This window comes from Heterocephalus glaber, unplaced genomic scaffold (genome assembly GCF_053883595.1).
Source record: "Heterocephalus glaber isolate CG9 unplaced genomic scaffold, H.glaber_assembly_v1.0 deba00001479, whole genome shotgun sequence".
In the NCBI taxonomy this organism is placed as follows: domain Eukaryota; kingdom Metazoa; phylum Chordata; class Mammalia; order Rodentia; family Bathyergidae; genus Heterocephalus; species Heterocephalus glaber.
The window spans coordinates 7849205-7870706 of NW_028258316.1; the positions used below are offsets into that span (position 1 = coordinate 7849205).

Here is a 21502-nt window from a genome sequence, read left to right on the forward strand (position 1 = left end):
AAAAAATCAACCAAATAACCAACCAACCAACCAACCAAATTGGGCATGGTGGTGCATGCCTGTAATCCCAGCACTCAGGAGGTTAATGCAGGAGGATCTCAAATTTGAGGCCAGCCTGGGCTATTTATTGAAACCTTGTCTCAAAAAATAAATAAATAAAAATTAATTGATTAATTAATTAAACAATTATTCAAGTCAAGAAATTAGAACACACACCTCACAGAAGAAATTAATAACTTGTAAAGGCAAATAAAATTAGTAAATTTCTAGCAAGTATTTCCATCAAAATAACACAGACAAAATAGAATGAGAGGGCTGTGGATGTAGGTCAGTGGTGCTGCACCTGCCTCGCAAGCACAAGGCCCTGAGTTTGATTCCTGGTACTGGAAAATAAACAAAAGATAGACAATCACAATTATAGCCACAGGACCTTTTAAAAAATTCTAGAAATTTCAATAAAAGTCAATAGATTTTAAATTTTTATATTGAAAGGCACGTTTTATAAGGAAATATAAGTTGCCAGAATTGACTCAAAAAGTAGAAAGCCTGCATACACAGAGTTAATAAATTTAAAAGATTGTCAAAGATTTATCCTTTTCCCTAAGAAAGCAACAGGTTCAAATAGTTTCATGTGTAAATCATTCTAACAACTAAGGAAAAGAATTTTTATGTTATATAATGTATTCTGGAACAAGAAAAGTACAGAAAACTTCCCAATTCATTTAGTGAGAGAAAAATTTTTATATAGAAGACCTGAAAAAGATTTTAAAAAGAGACAGAATATCTAAATAGCATTCAATTTGCTCATTCCAAACACCTGAGTGCCTGTTGTGCACCAGTACTCTATAAATGCTACAGATAAACAAATGGGTATTTATAAAATACCAGATAGTGACAAGTGACAATTCAGCATGGTAAGGAAATAATGAATTCTAGGGGAACTTTTTCTTTCTTTCTTTCTTTCTTTTTTTTTTTTTTGGTTTTTTAAGATAGGGTCTCACTATGTAGTCCAGGCTGGCCTCAAACTCACAATAATCCTCCTGCTTCAGCCTCCCAAGTGCTAGAATTACAGGTGTGTGCCACCATGCCTAGCAAAACTTTCATTTTTATACGATAAAAGTAGCTTTTTTTTTTTTGGTACCGGGGATCAAACTCAGGTCCTTGTGCTTGTGAGGCAGGCGGCGGCAGAACCACTGAGCTAAATCCCTGGCCCTAAAGGTAGCATTTTAAATCAATGGGGAAAGAAAACTCCACAGATGATATTCAGACAACTGGCTAATTTTAGTTGGGAAAATAAAATTTATTTCTATACTTCACAGATTCACAAACAAACTCCATAGGGATCAAAGAAATAAATAAAATGCTGAAGATAGGAGAAAGTAACAGGTACTTTTCCTTATAAGGGGGAAGTTTTCTAAACATTATTAGAAAACATTAAGGGAAAGAATGACAGATATGAGTACTTCTCAAAATATAAGAAAAACATATTTAAAGACAAATAAACTTGAAAAATACCTGCAACATATACCAAAGGGCCAATATTTGTCTATTTAGCTACCTATCTGCCTACCTACAGATCTGTAAAAAGCTTCTTTGAATCCATCTTTTAAAAACCAAAGAGCTGGGTGTGGTGGTGATGCATGCCTGCAATCCTAGAACTCTGTGAAGCTGAGGCAAGATCGCCAAGTTCAAGCCCAGCCTGGGCAACTTAGTGACTTAGCAAGATCCTGTCTAAAAATAAAAAATAAAAAAGGATATGGAAGTACCTCAGGGTATGAGAAGGCCTTGGGTTCAATTTTAAGTTTTTAAAAGACTAAATAGAAAAAGAAAAAAAAAAAGACATATGCTAATTATCTACTGCTGCATAACAGATCACACAAAAACTTACCAATTTAAAACAGCTAACAGTTATTCTCTCAGAAATTCTGAGGATTAGCAATCCAGAGCAGCATGGCTGGGTGGTCGTGGCTCAGGGTCTCATGTGAGGTCACTGTCAAGCCACCCAGGCTACAACTATCTCAAGATCAGAGCTGAAGAACCCACTGCTATTGCTGGCAGTCTGGATTTTCTCAACGACTGCTGGCTACCTCAGTCCCCTGCCACAGGGGCCTGCCAGTGCCTCTGGGCTGCTCACAACGGGGAGTTGACACATCATCACTCTGTGGGAGGGGACGGGCCGGGGGCTAAATAGCAGAGGCAGGAACACTGAAGACATTTCAGGACATAAACGAGCTCCTAGAACGGGGCTAGAAGCAGCAGGGAAGGGAGAAAGACTATAGCAATGAAATTATGCACCTTTACCTTCTACACTGCTGTATCTTCTTTTTAGAAAATTTACAATGATCTCTATTTTTATAAAAATAACAGCACCTTTTAAAAAAAATTGTGTGTGTGTGTGTGTATATATATACACACACACATACACACACATATATACCCTACAGTGCCTGCCTGGCAAGTGCAAGGTCCTGAGTTCAATCCAGTACCAAAAAATAAATTATTTATATATATATATAAAGAAACAACAATACTAAGTGTTGGTGAGGAAGTTGTGAAATTCAAGAGAGCTGAAAAGACATATTACAAAAAAGTAAAAATGAACATAGCATTATTTCAACCCATGAACACAGTATAATCACTCAATTTATTCTTTCTTTGATTTCCTTTGTCAGGGTTTTGTAGTTTTCAAAATGGAAGATATACCTAAGTATTTCATTTTTTTCATTTTTTTTTTTTAAGGTGCTGGATGAAACCCAGGGCCTTGCACATGCTAGGCAAGTTCTCTACCATTAAGCTACATCTCCAGCCCTGTAAATGGTACTATTTTAAATTTCATTTTCTACCTGGGCGTGTTGGCGCACATCTGTAATCCCAGCACTCAAGAGGCTGAGATAGGAGGATCGCCACAAGTTCGAGGCCACCCTCAGCTACATAGCAAATTCAAGGCCAACCTGGACTACATAGCAAGACTCTGTCTCAAAAAAACAAAACAAAATAAATCCCACCTTCCTTTTTTTTTTTTCATACCAGGGATCGAACTCAGGACGTTGAGCTTGAGGCAGGCAGCAGAACCACTGAGCTAAATCCCCAGCCCATAAATCCCACATTCTAATTGCTCACTGCTGGTACACAGAAATACAACTTTTCTAAATTTACCTTGTATTCTACAACCTTGATAAACTATGTACAATTCTCTTTATCATAGGGTTGCTTATTTGTGAAACAAAGAATTAGGATATTCATGTTGCAATACAGCAAAGAAAGTAAAATACTAAAAGTACATTTAAGGGCCAGGGATTTAGCTCAGTGGTTCTGCCGCCTGCCTTGCAAGTGCAAGGACCCGAGTTTGATCCCGGTACCAATAAATAAATAAATAAATAAATAAATAAATAAGTTTAAGATGTCAGATGTCAATCCTCCCCAAATTGATCTGTAGATTCAACACAATTCCAATCAAAATCCCAGATTTTTAAAAAGAAATCAACAAGTTGATTCCAAAATTTATATAAACAAATGAATCATGGACCGAGGATTTAGCTCAGTGGTACCACGCCTGCCTCACAAGCATAAGGTCATGAGTTCAAACCCAGTACTCCCCCCAAAAAACAAATGAATCAAAATAATTATGGAAAAAAAGAACAAGGCTAGGCATGGTAGCACATGCCTCTAATAGAAGCACTCTGGGAGGCTGAGGCAGGAAGATTGCAAGTCTGTAAACTGCCTGGGCAATTTAGTGACTTAGTGACACACTGTCTCAAAATAAAAAAACAAAAAAAGAACTGGTTCAAAGCTCAGTTCAAAGGCTCAGGATTTAATCCCCAGTACTGACAGGAGGGGTGGGGAGCAACTGAATATTGAAACTCAAAAGAAAAAAAACCTGGATCATACCTCACATGATACCCAAAAATTAATTCAAAATTAAAAAGTAAAATCTAAAATTGTAGAACTTCAAGAAGAAAAATTAGGAGAAAAATCTTTGTAAACCTGGATTAGACAAAAAAGATTTTTCAGATAGGTATAAAGACATAGCTTAATGGTAGAATGCTTGTGTAGCAGGTGTGAGACGCTGGGTTCACACCCTAGCCACCAAACATATTTTTTCTTCTTAGATACCAAAACTGCAGTCTACACACACACACACACACACACACACACAAATTGACAAATTATATTTCTTCAAAATTAAGAACTTCTACTCTTTAAAAAATATTGAGAATGAGGGGCTGGGGATTTAGCTCAGTGGTTCCACTGCCTGCTGCACAAGTGCAACGTCCCGAGTTCCATCCCCAGTATCAAAAAAAAAAAAATATTGAGGATGAAAAGATAAAGCCACATACTATGAGGAAATATTTGCAAATCACATTTTGATAAATATTTGTTATCAAATTAGCAGATTTACTTTTCTTTTCTTTTTGGTACCGGGAATCGAACTTGGGACCTTGCTAAATCCCCAGTCCAATATTTGAAGACCTCTTAAAACTCAGTAATAGGAAGACAACTACCACAATTAATAGATTTGGAGACCTTACCAAAGATATATAAACATATGTGAAAAAACGCTTAACAAGTACAAGCACAAATTAAAACCATTAGACACTAGATACTACCACCTACCAGAATGGCTACAGTTGTAAAAACAACAATGGCAAGGGCTAACAAGGATGAAAATCTCAACCTCTGATGGTGGGAATATAAAACAGTAAGTGTTGGCTGGGGATTTAGCTCAGTGGTTTTGTTGCCTGCTGCGCAAGCGCAAGGACCCGAGTTCAATCCCCAGTACCAAAATAATAAGTGTTGCCACTTTGGAAAAAACATTTGGAAGCTTCTTATAAAGTTAAACATGCACTTATATGAACCGTTAATCCCAACCCTAGGCATTTATACAGCCTAATATCTGTGAAGATTTTATTCATAATTTCCCAAAACTGGAGGGGCACAGTGGCATACACCTATAACCTCAACAATTGAGACACTGGAACAGGAGGATTGCCATGAGTTCAAGACCAGCCTGGGTACACAGTGAGTTTAAGGCTAACTCTAACTATAGTGAGACCCTGTCTCGAGAAACCAAAAATAAATAAGTAATAACAATAATAATTTCTCCAAACTGGAAACAACTCGAATATTCAAGAGCTGGGGATATAGCAGCTCAGTGGTATAGAGAGGCTGGCATGTCTGTCCAGGGTTCAAGCCCTAGCACTGGGAGTTAAAAAAAAAAAGAATCAAATGTTCTTCAGCTGGAGGGTAGATAAACAAACCTATAGTATGTCCACACAATAGAATAGTAGTCAGTAATGAAAACGAACAAACAGCAAGATACAACATGGATGAACCTCAAATGCAGCATACTAAGTAGGAGTCATATTCTAAAAGCTAATGTTGTGTACTCAGAAGGCTGAGGCAGGGAGATTGCCATGAGTTCAAGGCCAGCCTGGACTACATAGCAAGACTTTGTCAAAAGAAAGAAAGAGAGAAAGAGAGAAAGGGAAAAAGGGGGAGGGAGGAAGGGAGGAAGGAGGGAGGGAAGAAGGAAGAGAGAAAAAGAAAGAAAAGCTAATGCTCCATGATTCCATTGACAAGGCATTCTGGAAAAACCAAAACTATAGAGAGAGCAAACAGCTCAGTGGTTGCTGGGGGTGGGAGGACGGATCGGCCCTAAGGACAGTGTGAAGGAATGGGGAGGGGATAGGCACTGTTCTCTATTTTGATTATGGTGGTGGCGATAATGATATTATGTATCAGCTGAAATTTGAAGAACTATTCACTAAAAGGGATGAACTGTACAGTATGCAAATTATACCTTAATTTTAAAAATGGAAAAAGGTTCCACTGTTTTAAAAGAATTTCAGTGATCCCAGCACACTGGGAGGCTGAGACAGGAGTACTGCAAGTTTGAGCCAGCCGGGGCAATTTAAGAGAATTAAGGAGACCCTATCTTGAAATTTTAAAAGGAGGCGGGAGGGGCTGGAGATTTAGCTCAGTGGTTCTGCCGCCTGCCTCACAAGCGCAGGGTCCTGAGTTCGATCCCCGGTACCAAAAAAAGAAAGAGGGGGGAAACATAGCTTAGTGTGAAGGCCCTGGGTTGAAGGAAAACCCAGGAGCTCCTCTCTGCCAGCCCCTAAAGACATGTGTGAGGACCATGGTTCAATCCCCAGTAATGAAAAAGAAAAAAAGCACAAGAACAAATGGAGTGCTTTAGCTGGCACTTACGGGAGTCTGAGGTAGGACTGCGTTTGAGACTACCCTTCACTACACAGTAAGAACTTGTCTCAATAAAAAAAGAAAGATTGCTTCAATCTAGATGATTTCTCAACTTGCAACAATACATTTTAAGATTCATGTCCCCATTTCACGTAGAAAGAACATGAGGAAAAATTGGTAATGGCTAGGAAAGAACAAGAAAAGCCAACACAGTGTATCTTGGAATCCCTGAGTGTCTGTAACACACTGACAAAACTTCAGTGGACAAGAATAAACTCTGGTAAATCCTACAGCATGGATTTACATGATTGAATCATATAGTACAGTAATACACACGGGTGCCCCCAAAACAGAATTCTCCTTTCTCTTACAATCTCTGTGAAATAGAGAAAGAAAATGACACTATACAGAGGAAAAAAATCGGAATCAAAAGAAATGAGTAGAAGCCCACTGTGGTGGCACACGCTAGTAATCCCAGAACTTGGGAGGCTGAGGCAGGAGGATCACTGTGAGTTTGAGACCAGCCTGGGCTACATAGTGAGTTCAAGGCTAGCCTGGACTACATAGAGACCCTGTCTCAAAAAGCCACCTCCCCAAAAAAAGTCAGTTCTACAAACAGAAACAGAAATAAAATAAATAAATAAAAACAGAAACAGAAGTTAGGGTCTGACTATCAATTTGTCTATATGTTCTTCAGTCTGATTCTTCCATTTTCCAATTCATTTGCACTTCCTCCAAGAACTTTACCCACTCTACCTTCTCTGCTAAAAGTGGGGTCCCACTGGACAGAGGTAGTCTGTCTCTTCCCAAATCCCTTGACACTTTTACTGACCTTTGTGGATCTGTTCATAATGATAATACTGAGTTTACTGTGTGCTAAATGCTACATAGCATTCCCTCATTTAATACACATAAAACCCAAGACAGATGCTATTACCCATTTTTTATCTTTTTAGACAGGGTCTCGCGATGTTAACTCACTATGTGGCCCAGGCTGGCCTGGAATTTGCAGTCATCCTCCTGCCTCAGCCTCTCAAGTGCTGGGATCACAGGTGTGCTTCACCACACCCAGGCTATTGCCCATGTTATAGATGAAGAAACTGAGGCAAAAATGGGTCTGAATTTTATCTCCAGAGAATTCCAGAGTCCATTCTTTTAACTGTTAGACTTTAGTCATTCATCCAACATCAACTGAGCACCAGGCACCAGTCATGCACTGAGGACAGGCATAAGAAGCCAAAGTCCTACTCTCTCACAAAAAACTTTACACTACGGGGTTGGGTGTAATTCAGTGGTAGAGAGCTTGGATAGAATAGAGGAGGTCCTAGGTTTCACCCACACACAGGAAAAAAAAGAAAAGCAGAAACAAAAGCAAAGAGAGCTGGAAGGAAAAAGAAACTTACACTCTAGTTGGGCAAGACCAACATACCTAAGTGCAATACACTGAGAAGTTCCTAAATGTGTTGGGGAAGTGTCCAGGAAAATCTCCTACAATGGCCCGTTTATCACAATAGTATGAGTCTCATGTTTTACTCAGCTTTGTAAACCCCATAGTTCCTAGCAAGCACTGAACAAATGTTTGTTGAATGAATGAATAGCTAAAGTTAACCCATTTCCCCTATGTTTGTTGTATGTGCCCTGACTAGCTACTCAATAGAGCTCAACTTGGAAGGGGAAGGGGGTGACTGTGTGGTACAGAATGTGCCTAGGATGCTCAAGGCCCTGGCTTCCATCCCCAGGACCAAGAGAAATAAGGCACAAGGGACTAAAAACTACATTTCTTTTGCTCCCCACTTCATATCCTAAATAACATTTATTCACCCAACAAATGTTAACTGCCCACTACATTCAAGCCACTGTTCCTGGTACTGGAACGTATCAAATAAAGAGTTCCTCTGGTGGAAGTAACATTCTGGTGAATCAAACAAGTACTCTCCGTCTCCGAAAAATAAATCCAAACAACAACCAAAACTGAACAAGATCATTTCAGATCATCTTAATTGCTATGGAGAAAATAAGGACTTTCATTAATTATGGAAAATGATAAATAGTGACTATGGGATAATTCTAATTAGGAAGACCAGGCTATGAAGATGACAAACTGCTATACACTGGTTAGAAAATATCCTTATTTTACTTTTATTTTTCAGAGAAGGCAAAGCTAAAAACTCCATCTATAATTAGGAGCCAGAATTATCCTGTGCCACTGACAAAAGATTTAAATAAGGTATTTACAATTTAATTTAAAATATTGTGGGCAGGGATTTAGCTCAGTGGACCCACACCTGTCTTGCAACCACAAGGTCCTGGTTCGATCCATGGTACCAAAATAAATAAAATAAAATATTGCTTAATATACTTAAGAATTCACATCTAATTCAGTTGTTACAGGAACTGAACCCTGATCATGCATTCACTGTTTTTTTTTTTCACTATTCACTTTTTTTTTTTTTTGAGGAGAGGAGGTGAGACAGTCTTTCTATGTAGTCCAAGCTGGCCTCAATCCACCTGCCTGTTTCGTGAGTTCTGGGATTACAGGTGTGCGCCACCACACCCAGCATACCCACCCATCGATTTTATGTAAAATTGGTTTGGTTTTATTTTTGTACACAGTAGTTTTTACTTTATTTCAGAAAAGAAAATTTGCTTATATTGCATTTTTAAAACCTTTATGCTTGCTTCTAAAAAGGGCAACCAGGGAGGACCAAGGAGCCATCTGCTTAAACAAGGGTCCTGACTACTGGAGGCAACAATTTGATTTCTATAGCACTCGGGCATTTTATCTTCAATGGGTAGTATTCAGTATAACATCTGAGAGAATGTAATATTCCAATATTCTAATACTCTTTGAAATGGTATACATAAAATAAGTTATTTTTTACTAAAGTTGCAAGGAAATGGATATCAGGTTTTTAAAAAATTAACAATGATTTTAGCAAGTTATTTACTGTTCCAAGACTCCATTTCTTTCTCATGGGTAAAGTGAGGATGCTGACATTAGAGGGTCCCTAAGGATCCCCCAGCCTTAAACACTTTGATTCACCTCAGAAGACTGACCTTAGGAGTATCAGAACCTTTACAGCAGGAGTAACGAGGGTGTCATAGTGAGTATTTTTTTAAATGTTCATTTGGAGCCGGGTGTGGTGGCGCACACCTGTGCTTCCAGCACTAGGGAGTGTGAGACAGGAGGACTGCCCCGAGTTCGAGGCCAGCCTGAGCTGCACAGTGAGTTCAAGGCCAGCCTGAACCAAACAGTGGGAGCCTGTCTCAAAAAACAAAAACAAGTGTTCATTTGGAGTTTTTAAAAACAATTTTCTTCTGATGTAATAGGTCAGGTAAGATCACACAGCAAGATTTCTCAGTAGGAATATTTCCTATTACCAGTGAATAGAGTAAGGAGGGGGAAACGGTTCTTTTTTGAACCGTACACAGTACAGCCAAAAGCATTCGATAGGAGGGGGGAGAAAGAGAAAGGGGAGGAGGCTAATTTATCATTATCTTGGGAGAGAATCACTGAAAGAAAACTAAATTTCCACCATTTTCATTCTTATTTATCCTCTCCTACACAGAAAAACCCAGCTTTAATTTTCTCTTAAAAGTAGCAAAAGCCACAGCCATGCTCACACATCTTTTTGTTATAAGGAAATGCCAAAACATTGAAGAGGCGCTATTTTCCCACACATATCACCCCATCTTATTTGGAGCTGCGAATGCGTTTCCCTAATATTCCCCACCACCGGCCTCCCTCGGCCGGGGCCGGCGCACTCCACCACCCATTGGTAAAAATCCACGTCTGCTCTGCCTTTCATCCCAATCCATAAACAACCATTTCCTCCAGCAGCCGCAGTCGCAGCTGCCTGAGCTGCCCGGGGCTGTTCCGCTCAGCCAGCGCCGATTCCTGCAAACTGAGAGGCTACTGACTGCGGTGCTCGGCAGGGCCGCTCCTCCCGCCGCACGCGGGAGCTGTCCCCGTCTCCCCTGGACCGAAGATGGCTCGCGACCCCGAGAAGACCCCGCCCTTGACGCTAAGACCGGGAAGCGGGGGAGGCGCGCGGCAGCTCAGCCCAGCAACCCTAGGCCTGGGGCACGCGGGCGTCCCCTCCCCAGCTGCAGGAGTGGCCCAGGTGGGTCGCTGCAGCCGGGGACAGCGGCTGGGCCCGGGGGGGGGGGGGGGGGGACGCGGGCCGGGATCTCGTTAGTCACGATTCACGAGGGAGGGTGGGAAGGAGGGAGGGACTGGAGAGAGAAAAAAGAGTGGAATCGGGGGATAAAAAAAGGCGAAAGAAGTGGGGGGACACGAGTGAAGAATTAATTGGGGTGCAGGGGGTGATGCTGCGCTGCACGGGAGGGCAGTGGGCTGGGGATGAAGAGAGACGGGATAGGCCCAGGGGTGCAGAGAGAAGGGGGGAGGGATGGCGTGAGGGGTGAACGAGGGAGATGAGGAGAGGCATGTTGACGGAGAAGGGGGTGATGGCGGCAGGATGGCGCGAAGGGGGAGAAGATGGACGCAGGAGTGGGTGATGGAGGTGAGGGAGCCGGATGGGGCAAAGCTGGAGCAGGGGGAGCGGAGGGTGCCGGCCGGGCCGCAGGAGGCGGGGCGACGTCCCTCCGGGGAGGACGTCGCCGGGGGACCAGAGCCTGGAGCCCCGGGCCGGGTGGGCGGGCAGCCAGGTGCGGCGCCGGTTTCCGGGCGGCCCCGGCCCCGCCTGAGGGGGACCCCAGCTCCCGCCACTTACTCTCCCCGACCACGGCTTTGAGGCCAATAGGGGCCATGACGCTGGTCAAGTCTTGGCTCCGAGCCTCCTCCCGCGACGCCCCAGTCACCGCCGCCTCCGAGGCCGGCGCGCTACCTTGGCTGCAGCCTACCGCCCCGCAGCTGCGCTCTGGACCGACTGACGCGCGGACTCGGCGCGGAGGCGCGGCGCGAGCCAGAGCGAGGCTGCCCGGACGCCGGCGCGCGAGCAGGGGCGGGCCGATAAGGGGCGGGACCCCGCGCCAGCCGTCAGCGTCTCCCAAGCGCCTCCGCCAATCACACCGCGGCCCGGACGCTCGGCCCCGCCCGCCAGGATGCGGCTGAGCTCGAGGCGGCCCCTAGCTGGTGAGAGAGCCGCGCCCTCCCCCTCACCTCACGCGCCGCGCGCGCCCGGGCAGCCGCGCGCGCTCGAGGCGCAGGGTCCTAAAGTCCCCTGTGCCTCCTCTGCACTGGAATCCCTGGCAACAGGCATCTTCCTAAAAGCCCGTTACAGTCCTGTCTTTGCTCTTTCTGGGATCCTTCCACTTTTCCCTGCACCGAAGGAACTCTGAAAGTTAATCTCTTTATTAGCACTTCCCATCCACAGCATAATCCAGGATACACTGATACCATCCCTAGCTCCCTGGACATCTATCTATATCCATATATCCACCATTCACTGAGCTCTTTTTATGTGTCATGCTGCGTGCCAAAGGGCCTTAAAGGCGTCATCTCATTAAATCCTCCATAATTAGGCTCCCCTTAAACACACACACACACACACACACACACACACACACACACACACACACAGAGGATCTAACCCAGGTGCTCTGTACCACCGAGCTACATCCCCAGCCCTCTTTATTTTGAGACAGTCTCCATCAGTTACCTAGGCAGTACTGGGATTTGCAACCTTCCTGCCTCAGCCTCCTTCCGTACATATATTATTTTTTTTCCTCCGTGCTCATATTATGTAGGCTTGTGGCACCCACCCGTGTAGAAAAAGCGGTAGACTTACTGTGAGAACATGTATCTATCATTCATTAACAAGTATTTTCTGTTCTATTATTATCTATAAACTGCTATTCTGGGCCCTGGAGCTACAACCATGGACAAGACACTCCATCAGAGTTTGGAATCTAGACGTTTCCAAATCTGATTGGAATATACTGTGAGATCAACTCTGGAATCAATGTCTAGTTCCTGGAGTCCACATTTACCAAAGTGAACTTTCTTTGAAATAGGGAACAGGGATTGAAAAGGGAGGGTAGCTCAGTGGTGGAGTGCTTACCTAGCATGTTGGAGGCTGTAGATTTAAAGCCCTGGTAGGGTGGGGATGAGGAATAACAGGGCTCACTTTTGGCCTCAAAGAAAAACAAGAAGAGCCAATTACAAACCAAAAATCACAGGAGAGCTCTTAGTAGTAAAAATCAGTGAACTCATTAAATATTTGGAACACCCTCACAATCTAGGTCCTTTTCTTCATAATTTTAAAAAAGCATAGTATTTTACAGGTGAGGATGTTAAGATTCAGAAAGAATAAGTGTTTGGGCAGTAAGTAACAAAGCAATGATCCAACTCTGGAATCCGGATTCTGAGCTATTATTTTATACTGAACAAGAAAAGAAGCAGAGGCCTAAGGAGGAATTTTCCAAAGTCATGAAGTGAGTGGTGGCTGAGCCTGAACAAAATGCCAGGTGTTGTAGTTCACCCACTAGCAAGCAGATCTGACCATCTTCTCACCTCCATACCCCACCAGAGCCCCAACATGACTTCCTAGAGAAAGAAAGTGCTCATGTGTCACCTCTTTCTGCCTTTGCCCCCTGAACATATGGAGTCCTCTGGGCACATCTGGAGAAGGAGAGAGTTCGTACAGGTGAGGAGACCTAGGGTGCTCTTGTGGCACCACATGCCCCTTCCTTAGCCAGCTGGCATGTGTCAGCTGAGACTGCACAGTGTCTGCATCTGCCATGAAAATATAAATTAGAAGCTGGAAAGGTCTTGAGGAGCTGAAGAATATGGATAGTGAGGGGCCAGGGATTTAGCTCAATGGCACCGCACCTGCCTCAAAATCAAAGGTCCTGAGTTCGATCCCTGGTACCAAAAAAAAAGAATATGGATAGTGAGGGCACCTCTTGTTACTCAGCCAGGCAGTGGGTCAATGAGGACTTAGGGAGTGTGCCCAAGGTCCAGGCCATTTGGTGGGTAGGATGGAGACATTTCTGTGTTCTAGCTGGGGAGACAGATGGAAGTCAAGGGGTCATGTACAGCAAGGAGTTTCCACTCTGGAAAGTGCTGGAGCAAGACGGGTCTGTGACAGTGAGTGGCAGGGCATCCAATGCAGTATACTAGCTGGGCTGCAGTCAGAGCAGGCTGCCTGAGCCCAGTAAAAGCTAGCAAGAGGGGCACACACCTGTAATCCCAGCATTCGGGAGGCTGAGGCAGGACTCAAGGCCAGCCTGAGCTACATAGCGAGGCCCTATCTCCAAAAAAAAGATAGAAAGAGGGGATGAGAGAGTGTCTGGGCAAACAACAGAGGTGCAAAGACCTAGTGCCAGGCAGGAAGGAGTTTGGTTCTTCCAGGAACACAGAGGAGGAGACAGCCTGAGAGCAGAGTGGGAGGAAGAGCCCTAGGGGTGGCCCTGGCCATAGGATTCCAGGACTTCTGGGTGACCTGGGGTCTGTGCCACAGAGCGCAGCAAATCAAACACAGTTGCTCCTTGTTTTCTGTAGAAAGAAAAACAACAGCAACAAAAAAGAAATCACAGGGCCGGGGATTTAGCTCAGTGGTTTTGCCACCTGCTGCATAAGCGCAAGGACCTGAGTTCGATCCCTGGTACCAAGGAAAAGAAAAGAAAGAAACCGTCCCCTGCAGATGTGTACCTGAGATGTTCACTGGAGTGGCCAAACTCAGAAGGGACGTTATTTTCAACTAAATGGTTCCAAGAGTAAGTGCGAGGGAGGCCGTAAACTCACCTGGTAACCCCTGACCCCAGAGTGTCACACTGGAGTCACTCTGGATGTGGATTTCAACACCCGGCTCAAGACTACTTGCTGTCTCCGAGCCTTGATTTCCCCATCTGTGAAACAAGGACAATATAACTTGCAGGCCCGTTTCCCAGAGTGGCTCTGGGGAGCCAGCAAGATGACCAACAGGAAAAAGTAAAGCCCTGGTAGCTGTCGCACAATACCAGCCTTTGCTCTGATCCTGTATTTGGATTTGCTGCGAGTCTGATGCACTCCTGGCACCGCGCTAAGAACTTTCAGGGAATTCCACTGATTCTCCAGCCCTGCGAGGTCGGAGCTGTTACTATCATTTTGTCCTGGGGCGCAGAGGTCAAGTGACCTAGACAAAGTCATAGGGCTCTAAGCGCAGATGGATGACTAAACTGATTTCCGGATGCCCAAGGCCCAACCCCAAGGCCCTGACCTATGGAGAGGTTGGACTCTTTGGACAGCCTTGGAAGGTATCCGCAACACAGGCCAAACTCCTGCGGGGTGCGGACCCAAGAGGGCCCACTGCCCGCCGCCCCAACCCTACACCGAGACCAGGCGCCGCTGCGGCCCCAGTTCATACCCGGACCATCTGCGCTCAGGTGCTCCTGCAGCTGGGCATGCGCGGCCTGCAGCCTCTGCAGAGCCCGGTGCAGACCAGCAGCGCTGTGATGTGTGCACGGGTCACGTGACGACGGGGGAGCGGGCCAGGTGGGCAGATGGATATGGAGAGGAGCAGGGAAAGGGAGGGATGAGGGCAAATTGAGGGAGCTCCCTGGAGAAACGGAGAATGAGGAAACAGATGAGCAAGGAAAATCGCAATGGAATAAATCAGAGAAAAAGAGAAGGAACCCGGTCCGATTTCCCGTCCCTGGCCCAGCAAGTCCTCCATCGGCCCCGCCCACATCTGGGCCCTTTTCCCACCACGTCGGGCTCGCACCTGCCTCACTCTGCTGTTAAGCGGCATCATCAGCTACATTATCTACGTTCCCCTCACCCCCTCCTCCTAGTGGTGGGGCCATTACCTTCTGCCATGCTGTTTTAGGAGCAATTTCAACAAGATAATATTTATAAGGCCTTTACTCAATACTGAGAACCTGGTAAGGATCCAGTGAATGTTACCTATTAATATCATTGTTAAAAACGACACATCATGAGGCCGAATTAAATCAGAACTAAATATGTATGAGTTATGTATGCTAAATATGTATGAGACACATATGCTAAATATGTATGAGTTGTGGAGAATTCAGTCAGTGTTCTGCCTGCTTTCTCCTCACTCCCCTTCTGGATTCATTGTCAGAAGTGAAAAAGTGATGTCTCTACCACTGTCACCCCCACCCCACATAGACACCCGCCGAGGGTGTCTAGGCCTGGAGCACGTGGGATGCAATGTCAAAAAGGTTTTGTTTTCAAAAGCTTAGGCCAGGCTGGGTATAGGACACTCACACACCTGTAATCCCAGCAATCAGGAGGCTGAGGCAGACAGATGGCCACAAGTTTGAGGCCATCCTGGACTACACAGTGAGTGCAAGGCCAGCCTGAACTACGTAGGGAGAACTTGTCTCAAAAAAAGAAAGCTTAAGGGCTGGGGATTTAGCTCAGTGGTTTCTCTGCCTGCCGCGCAAGCACAAGGACCAAAGTTCGATCCCCTGTACCAAAAAAAAAAAAAGCTTAGGCCAGGATCTCAAGCTCTAAGGGCTGCAGGGGCCAGGCCCACCGAGTGACACCATAATTGTGGCAAACAGCAGAGCCCATGCCCGCCTCCCCCCTCGACTCAGAGCCAGCTAATGACCAGCAGTTTCAACCGTAGAAATCATGGAAATAGTGTGACATCTCCTGATGTTTTAAGTTTCCAATGGAGGTTTTTTTATTTTGTACTGGGGATCGAACTCCGGACCTTCCCCTTGCAAGGCAGGCAGCAGAACCACTGAGCTAAATCCCCAGCCCTCTAGCATTGTAACTTTGAAAATTGGGAATGAATGCAAAAGAGGCAAATAACTGATGAAAATTAACATGAAACGAGAAATGAGGGTAGGGACTGGGGTGCAGCTGCGCGGTAGAACAGTTGCCAGTATAGGTGGAGCCCTAGGTTTGATGCCTCACAGGGCAAATATCCAAAGCAAAACAAAAAATAATAAAGCAAATTCTCTTGTGCTCCCCTTCTGAGGGTAAAGAACAGTTACTTTTTTTGTGTTTTTGTTTCACAATTTTGCTTTTGAAAAATAGTTCTGGTTGTATAAGGTGGATTCCTCTTCCTCCCAAAACCCCACTAAAATAATAGCAGAGGAATTGTAAGATGTTTAGAGCTGGGGATGTAGCTCAGTTGTGGAGCGCTTGCCTAGCATTCATAAGGCCCTGGATTCAATCCCCATACACTGCAAAATATAAAAATATAAAATAAAAAATAAAGATGTCTCCGGATCCACCCTGGCTTGGTGGGTGGCTGGGGGGATGGGGGCTCTCATCAGATCCCGGTGGCACCCTGGTGGGGTAAGATAACAGCTTCACACTTGGCACACTCTCTCTCCAACTCCTGACAGGGCTCCCCAGGGCACCCTCACCACACGCCCCCCTGCACTGGTGCCCCTGAAAGCTCCCAGCAGCCTGAGAGAAGCAGGGTGCCTGCCCTCCCAACCGAGCATTAAACACAGGCTGTCCTTCCAGTACCCCGAGCTTCCTGCCTCTTCTGTGGCCCTCCTCTCCTCCGCTGTCTTCCCACTCTCCTTTCCCCACTCACCCACTGCCCACAGCAGAGCCCTGCTGACTGAGCAGGACCCTTGGCTTCCGGGACCAGCAGTCCAGCACCGTGGGCCTGGCTCTGCCTCGTTGGTGACCCAGGCCACTTCCTGCTTTCCTGTGGGCAGCAGTTTCTTGTTTCCCATTTACACGTACCTGGGCCCCTGGCTCCTTGGGCTGAGTCAACAGGTGTCTCCACCTGTCCAGAGTTAGGAAGTAGGTAGACAGGGGAGCGCATGCAGGGTCCTGGTTCTGTCCTTGCCCACTCTGGCGGCATCTTGGGTGCCTGTCCCTGGGTGAGCAAGGGAGGGGGCTTTGGGCCCTGGCCTCACAGTCTGTAACTCGAGGCTCTCTGCACCCCACAGGCCTCCCAAGCACTGGGGTTATGGGCGTGTGCCTCCATGCCAGGGTGCTCTGACCTCTCATCCCCACCCCAAGTCCCTCCCTGCCTTCCTTCCGGGCTGTGTCCCCCTTGAGCAAGAGCCATCTGAGCAGATGTTTTCATGTACAAAACAAAAATAGCAGTTATTCTGTTGAATGGATCCCCAACCATCCGAAGACATCTGTTTGCAACATCCCACCCTAAGGCCTAAAAATGCCTTTGAGGCAACAGCACAGCCCCCAGCCTGGCTTCGGCACATTTAGAAGCAGCTCTCTCTGCTGATTCACTGAACGGGGAGTCTCCCTGCAGATGGGGTCCCACAGACGAGGAGAGGAGAAGTGCTTGCCGCACTCTAGGTTACAGCTTGTTTTCTTTCCTTGGTTGTTTTCTTCATTTTCTGTCCCCCAGTGCTAAGGGATGGAACCCAGGGCCTCATGCATGTGATGTAAATGTTCTACCACACTAAGCTGAAGCCTTCTCTCTCTCGCTCTCTCTTTCTCATTTTTTATTTATTTATTTATTTTTGAGACAGGGCCTCACTCTGTAATTCAGGCTGGCCTTGAACTCACTGTGTAGCCCAGGCTGGCCTCAGACTCACAGTGACCCTCCTGCCTCAGCCTCCTGAGTGCTGAGATTACAGGTATACACCACCGTGCCCGGCTTCAAATTTATTCTTCTTGTCAGCAAAGCAGTACTTCACTGTGTATAAATGCCACATTTTCTTTATCCATTCATTTGTTGATGGACATATAGGTTGCTTCCAAGATTTAACTGTTGTGAGTTGTGCTGCTATAAACATAGTATGCATGTAACATAATCTCTGTTTCTTTTGGGAAGATACCTAGATGGGGAATACCTGGGTCAAGTGGAATTTCTAGTGTTAGTGTTTTGAGGACTCTCCATACTGATTTCCATAGTGGTTGTACTAGTGTACATTCCCACCAACAATGTAGAAGTTTCCTTTTTCCCCACAGCCTCATCAGCATTTATTATTATTTGATTTCTTGACGATGGCCATTCTCTCTGGGGTAAGATGGAATCAAACAGTGTTTTAATTTGCATTTCTCTCATGGCCAGCAATGTGGAGCATTTCTTTATGTTTTTATTGCCCACTTCTGAGACGTGTTGATTCATTTGTTGACTGGGTTTTTTGTTTTGTTTTATTTATTTATTTATTTATTTATTTGTACCAGGGATTGAACTCGGGACCTTGCGCTTGAGAGGCAGGCAGCAGAACCGCTGAGCTAAATGCCTGGCCCTGTTGACTGGGTCTTTTATTTGAGGGGGTCTAATATTTTCGTGCTCTTTATATATTCTGGATATGACCCTTTGGCCGAGGAGTAGCTGGTGCATTTGCCTTCTTTGCATGAAATCCCCCTTTACTGCTGCTGCTGGCCCAGCTTTGAACCTCATCCTGCCAAGATTCCCCGAGAGGCAGAAGTAAGCCCTCTGCTGTCACTGTCCCCACCCCCACTCCTAACACTGTGCTTCTCCTCACTCACTGCTGCAGGGAAAGCCAAGTTGGGTCGTAGAAGAGTATCTGTGTGGGGTTTTTTGTTTTTGCTTTTTTTTTTTTTGTATACAGGGTCTTCCTATGTAGCCCAAACTGGCCTTGAACTCATGGTGATCCTCCTGCCTCAGCCTGCGGAGTGTTCAGATTATAAGCATGAGCCACCACATCCAGCTACAGGTAGGGCTTTCTATGTTTTCCTTTGTTTTTTCATTTTTCATCACACAAGTAATAATAGTACACCCTTGTTGTTAAAGATATCTCAAAAAGGAAATGGGAAGAATTCTTTATACTAAGATCCATGGAAACAGTTAAAGCTGTATTTAGATGTAAGCTGACAATCTTCAATATTTTTATTATTAATAAGTGATCAAAAATAAATGAACCAAATATTCGAAGAAATTAGAAAAACAGCAATAACACGAAAGAAGAGAGAAAAATAAAATAAAACCTGACATAATGCATAAAAATAAAATAGTAGGGCCGGGGATTTAGCTCAGTGGTTTCACCGCCTGCTGCACAAGTGCAAGGACCCGAGTTTGATCCCCAGTACCAAAAAAAAAAAAAAAAAAAAAGTAAGGGGTGGGGATTTAGCTCAGTGGTTCTGGCGCCTGCCTTGCAAGCTCAAGGTCCTGAGTTCCGTCTCTGGTACGAAAAAAAAAAAAAAAAAAAAGTAAAAGAATAGGTAAAGTGCACAGAGGATTTAGCTCAGTGGTTCCACTGCCTGCCTCACAAGCATGAGGTTCCGAGTTTGATCCCTGGTAACAACAACAACAAAAAATAGGTAAAGTTTTTGAAAGGGCAAATAAAATGGGATTTTCTTTTTTAGGTGTTGAGGATCATACCTAGGACCTTGTGGATGCTAAATACTGACCTACACTCCCAGTGGGAAGATCTTAACTAAAAGAAACTCAGATAGGGCCGGGAATTTAGCTCAGTGGCATCATCCCTGCCTCACAAGCACAAGTCCTAAGTTCAATCCCCTGTACCAAAAAAAAAAAACTCTGATAAAAGAAAGTAAGAGGAGGTCTGGGCATGGTGGTGCATGTCTGTAATCCCAGCATCAGGAGGCCAAGGCAGGAGGATTGCCAGGAGTTTGAGGTCAGCCTGGGCTACATAGTGAGTTCAAGGCCAGCCTAAACTACATAGTGAGACTGTCTCAAAAAAACCAAAAACAACAACAACAAAAGAGAAAGCAAAAATAGACAGGGATGAGGGAGACAATATAAGCATAGATATAGATGTTAAAGAAATTATTTAAAAGCTATGGAGTTGGGGATTAGTTCAGTGGTAGAGTACTTGCTTAGTATGTTTGGACACTAAGTTCTACCCCTAGCACTACCAAAACCAAAAGAAATAAAAAATAATTTAACTTTCTAGTAATGAATAGAAATAACAAAAAGAAATTGATTTCCTCAATGAATATTCCTTACCCTTAAAAAGGAGGGCAGCGGGGGCCAGGGATTTAGCTCAGTGGTTTCACAGCCTGCTGTGCAAGCGCAAGGACCTGAATTCGATCCCCAGTACCAAAAAAAAGAGGGCCAGGGGCCAGGGATTTAGCTCAGTTGTTCTGCTGCCTGCCTCACATGCGCAAGGTCCACAGTTTGAACCCCAGTACCAAAAAAAAAAAGAGGGATGGGGGCAACCCATTTTCTGGGTGTCCCTTCCTGTCCATCTCAGGCAAGAACTATCTTTCCCTCAATAAATATTCCTTACTCTTAAAACAAAGGAGAAATTGGCCCAGGGATTTAGCTGAGTGGTTCTGCCACTTGCCTTGCAAGTGCAAGGACCTGCGTTTGATCCCTGGTACCAAAAACAAAAAGTAAAAAAAAAAGGAGAAATTTATACATAGCAAAATATGACTATAAATATAAAATATCAAAATCGCCTAAGAAATAGAAAACTTTAACAGACGAATAACCATGGAAGAAATTCAAATGACAAATTGCATTCTCAACCACATGTGTTGGCACCCACCTATGAATTCCAGCTGTTCAGGAGCCTGAGGCAGGAGAATGTTCTAGACCAGCCTGGGCAACTTAGCAAGACTTTGTCTCAAAATAAAATAAAAAAGGCTGAGTGGTGTGGTTTGGTCCTAAAGTTCAGTCTCGGATGTTCTTTGTGAGCTATGGAGAGTGACTTTTATCTGTGTTACTACATGGGTCACAAAGGCAAGTTCAGTCATGAGTTCCTGGAATTCAAATTCCGACCCGATGGGAAATTGAGATATGCCAACAACAGCAATTACAAAAATGATGTTATGATCAGAAAAGAGGCCTATGTACATAAAAGTGTGATGGAGGAACTGAAGAGAATTGATGACAGTGAAATTACCAAAAAGAATGACGCTTTGTGACCTCCTCCTGACTGAGTAGGCCGGCAGGAGCTTGAAATTGTCATTGGAGATGAACACATTTCTTTCACAACATCAAAAATTGGTTCTCTTATTGATGTCAATCAGTCCAAGGACCCAGAAGGCTTAAGAGTATTTTATTATCTTGTCCAGGACCTGAAGTGTTTGGTCTTCAGTCTTATTGGATTACACTTTAAGATTAAACCAATTTAGATTGGATATTGGACATGGCAGGGTAGGAATAGTTTTTAATTACCATTATCAGGAAATTTTTATGTATATCAAGGCAATATTTTTTATAAGCTATAATTGTCTTTAATAAATGATAAAATCCAATTTTTGTTATTTTTAAAAGAAAAAAAAGTGGGCTGGGGTATAGCTCAATAGAATCCCTGCCAAACATATGGGAAAGCCTAGATTCAATCCCTTGTAGCACACAAAAAAAATTAAATTAAATTTTTTAAAAGATTGTATTTTCGTCCTAGGGCAGAGAGGGTGAGCCAATCCCAGCACCCGGAAGGAAGCTCCCTGCCTCCATCCCAGGCTCCTAAGGCAGTGAAGCTCAGCTGGTCCCAGCACCTGGAAGGA

General features: G+C 44.6%; 1 protein-coding gene and 1 pseudogene across 2 annotated transcripts in view; one reads left to right on the forward strand and one right to left on the reverse strand.

The window, feature by feature from the left end:
* Stxbp1 (syntaxin binding protein 1) overlaps positions 1-11148 on the reverse strand; it is a 70727-nt gene extending 59579 nt beyond the window's left edge. Inside the window, exon 1 of one of the 2 annotated variants that reach the window (XM_013073751.3) lies at positions 10938-11148. In XM_013073751.3, the coding sequence (XP_012929205.1) occupies positions 10938-10974 (37 nt within the window). In that variant the 5' untranslated portion in view covers positions 10975-11148. 2 annotated transcript variants of the gene reach the window in all.
* A 9474-nt stretch (positions 11149-20622) lies between these two features.
* On the forward strand, positions 20623-21197 carry LOC101696500 (protein mago nashi homolog pseudogene; annotated as a pseudogene).
* Positions 21198-21502: the final 305 nt, after the last annotated feature.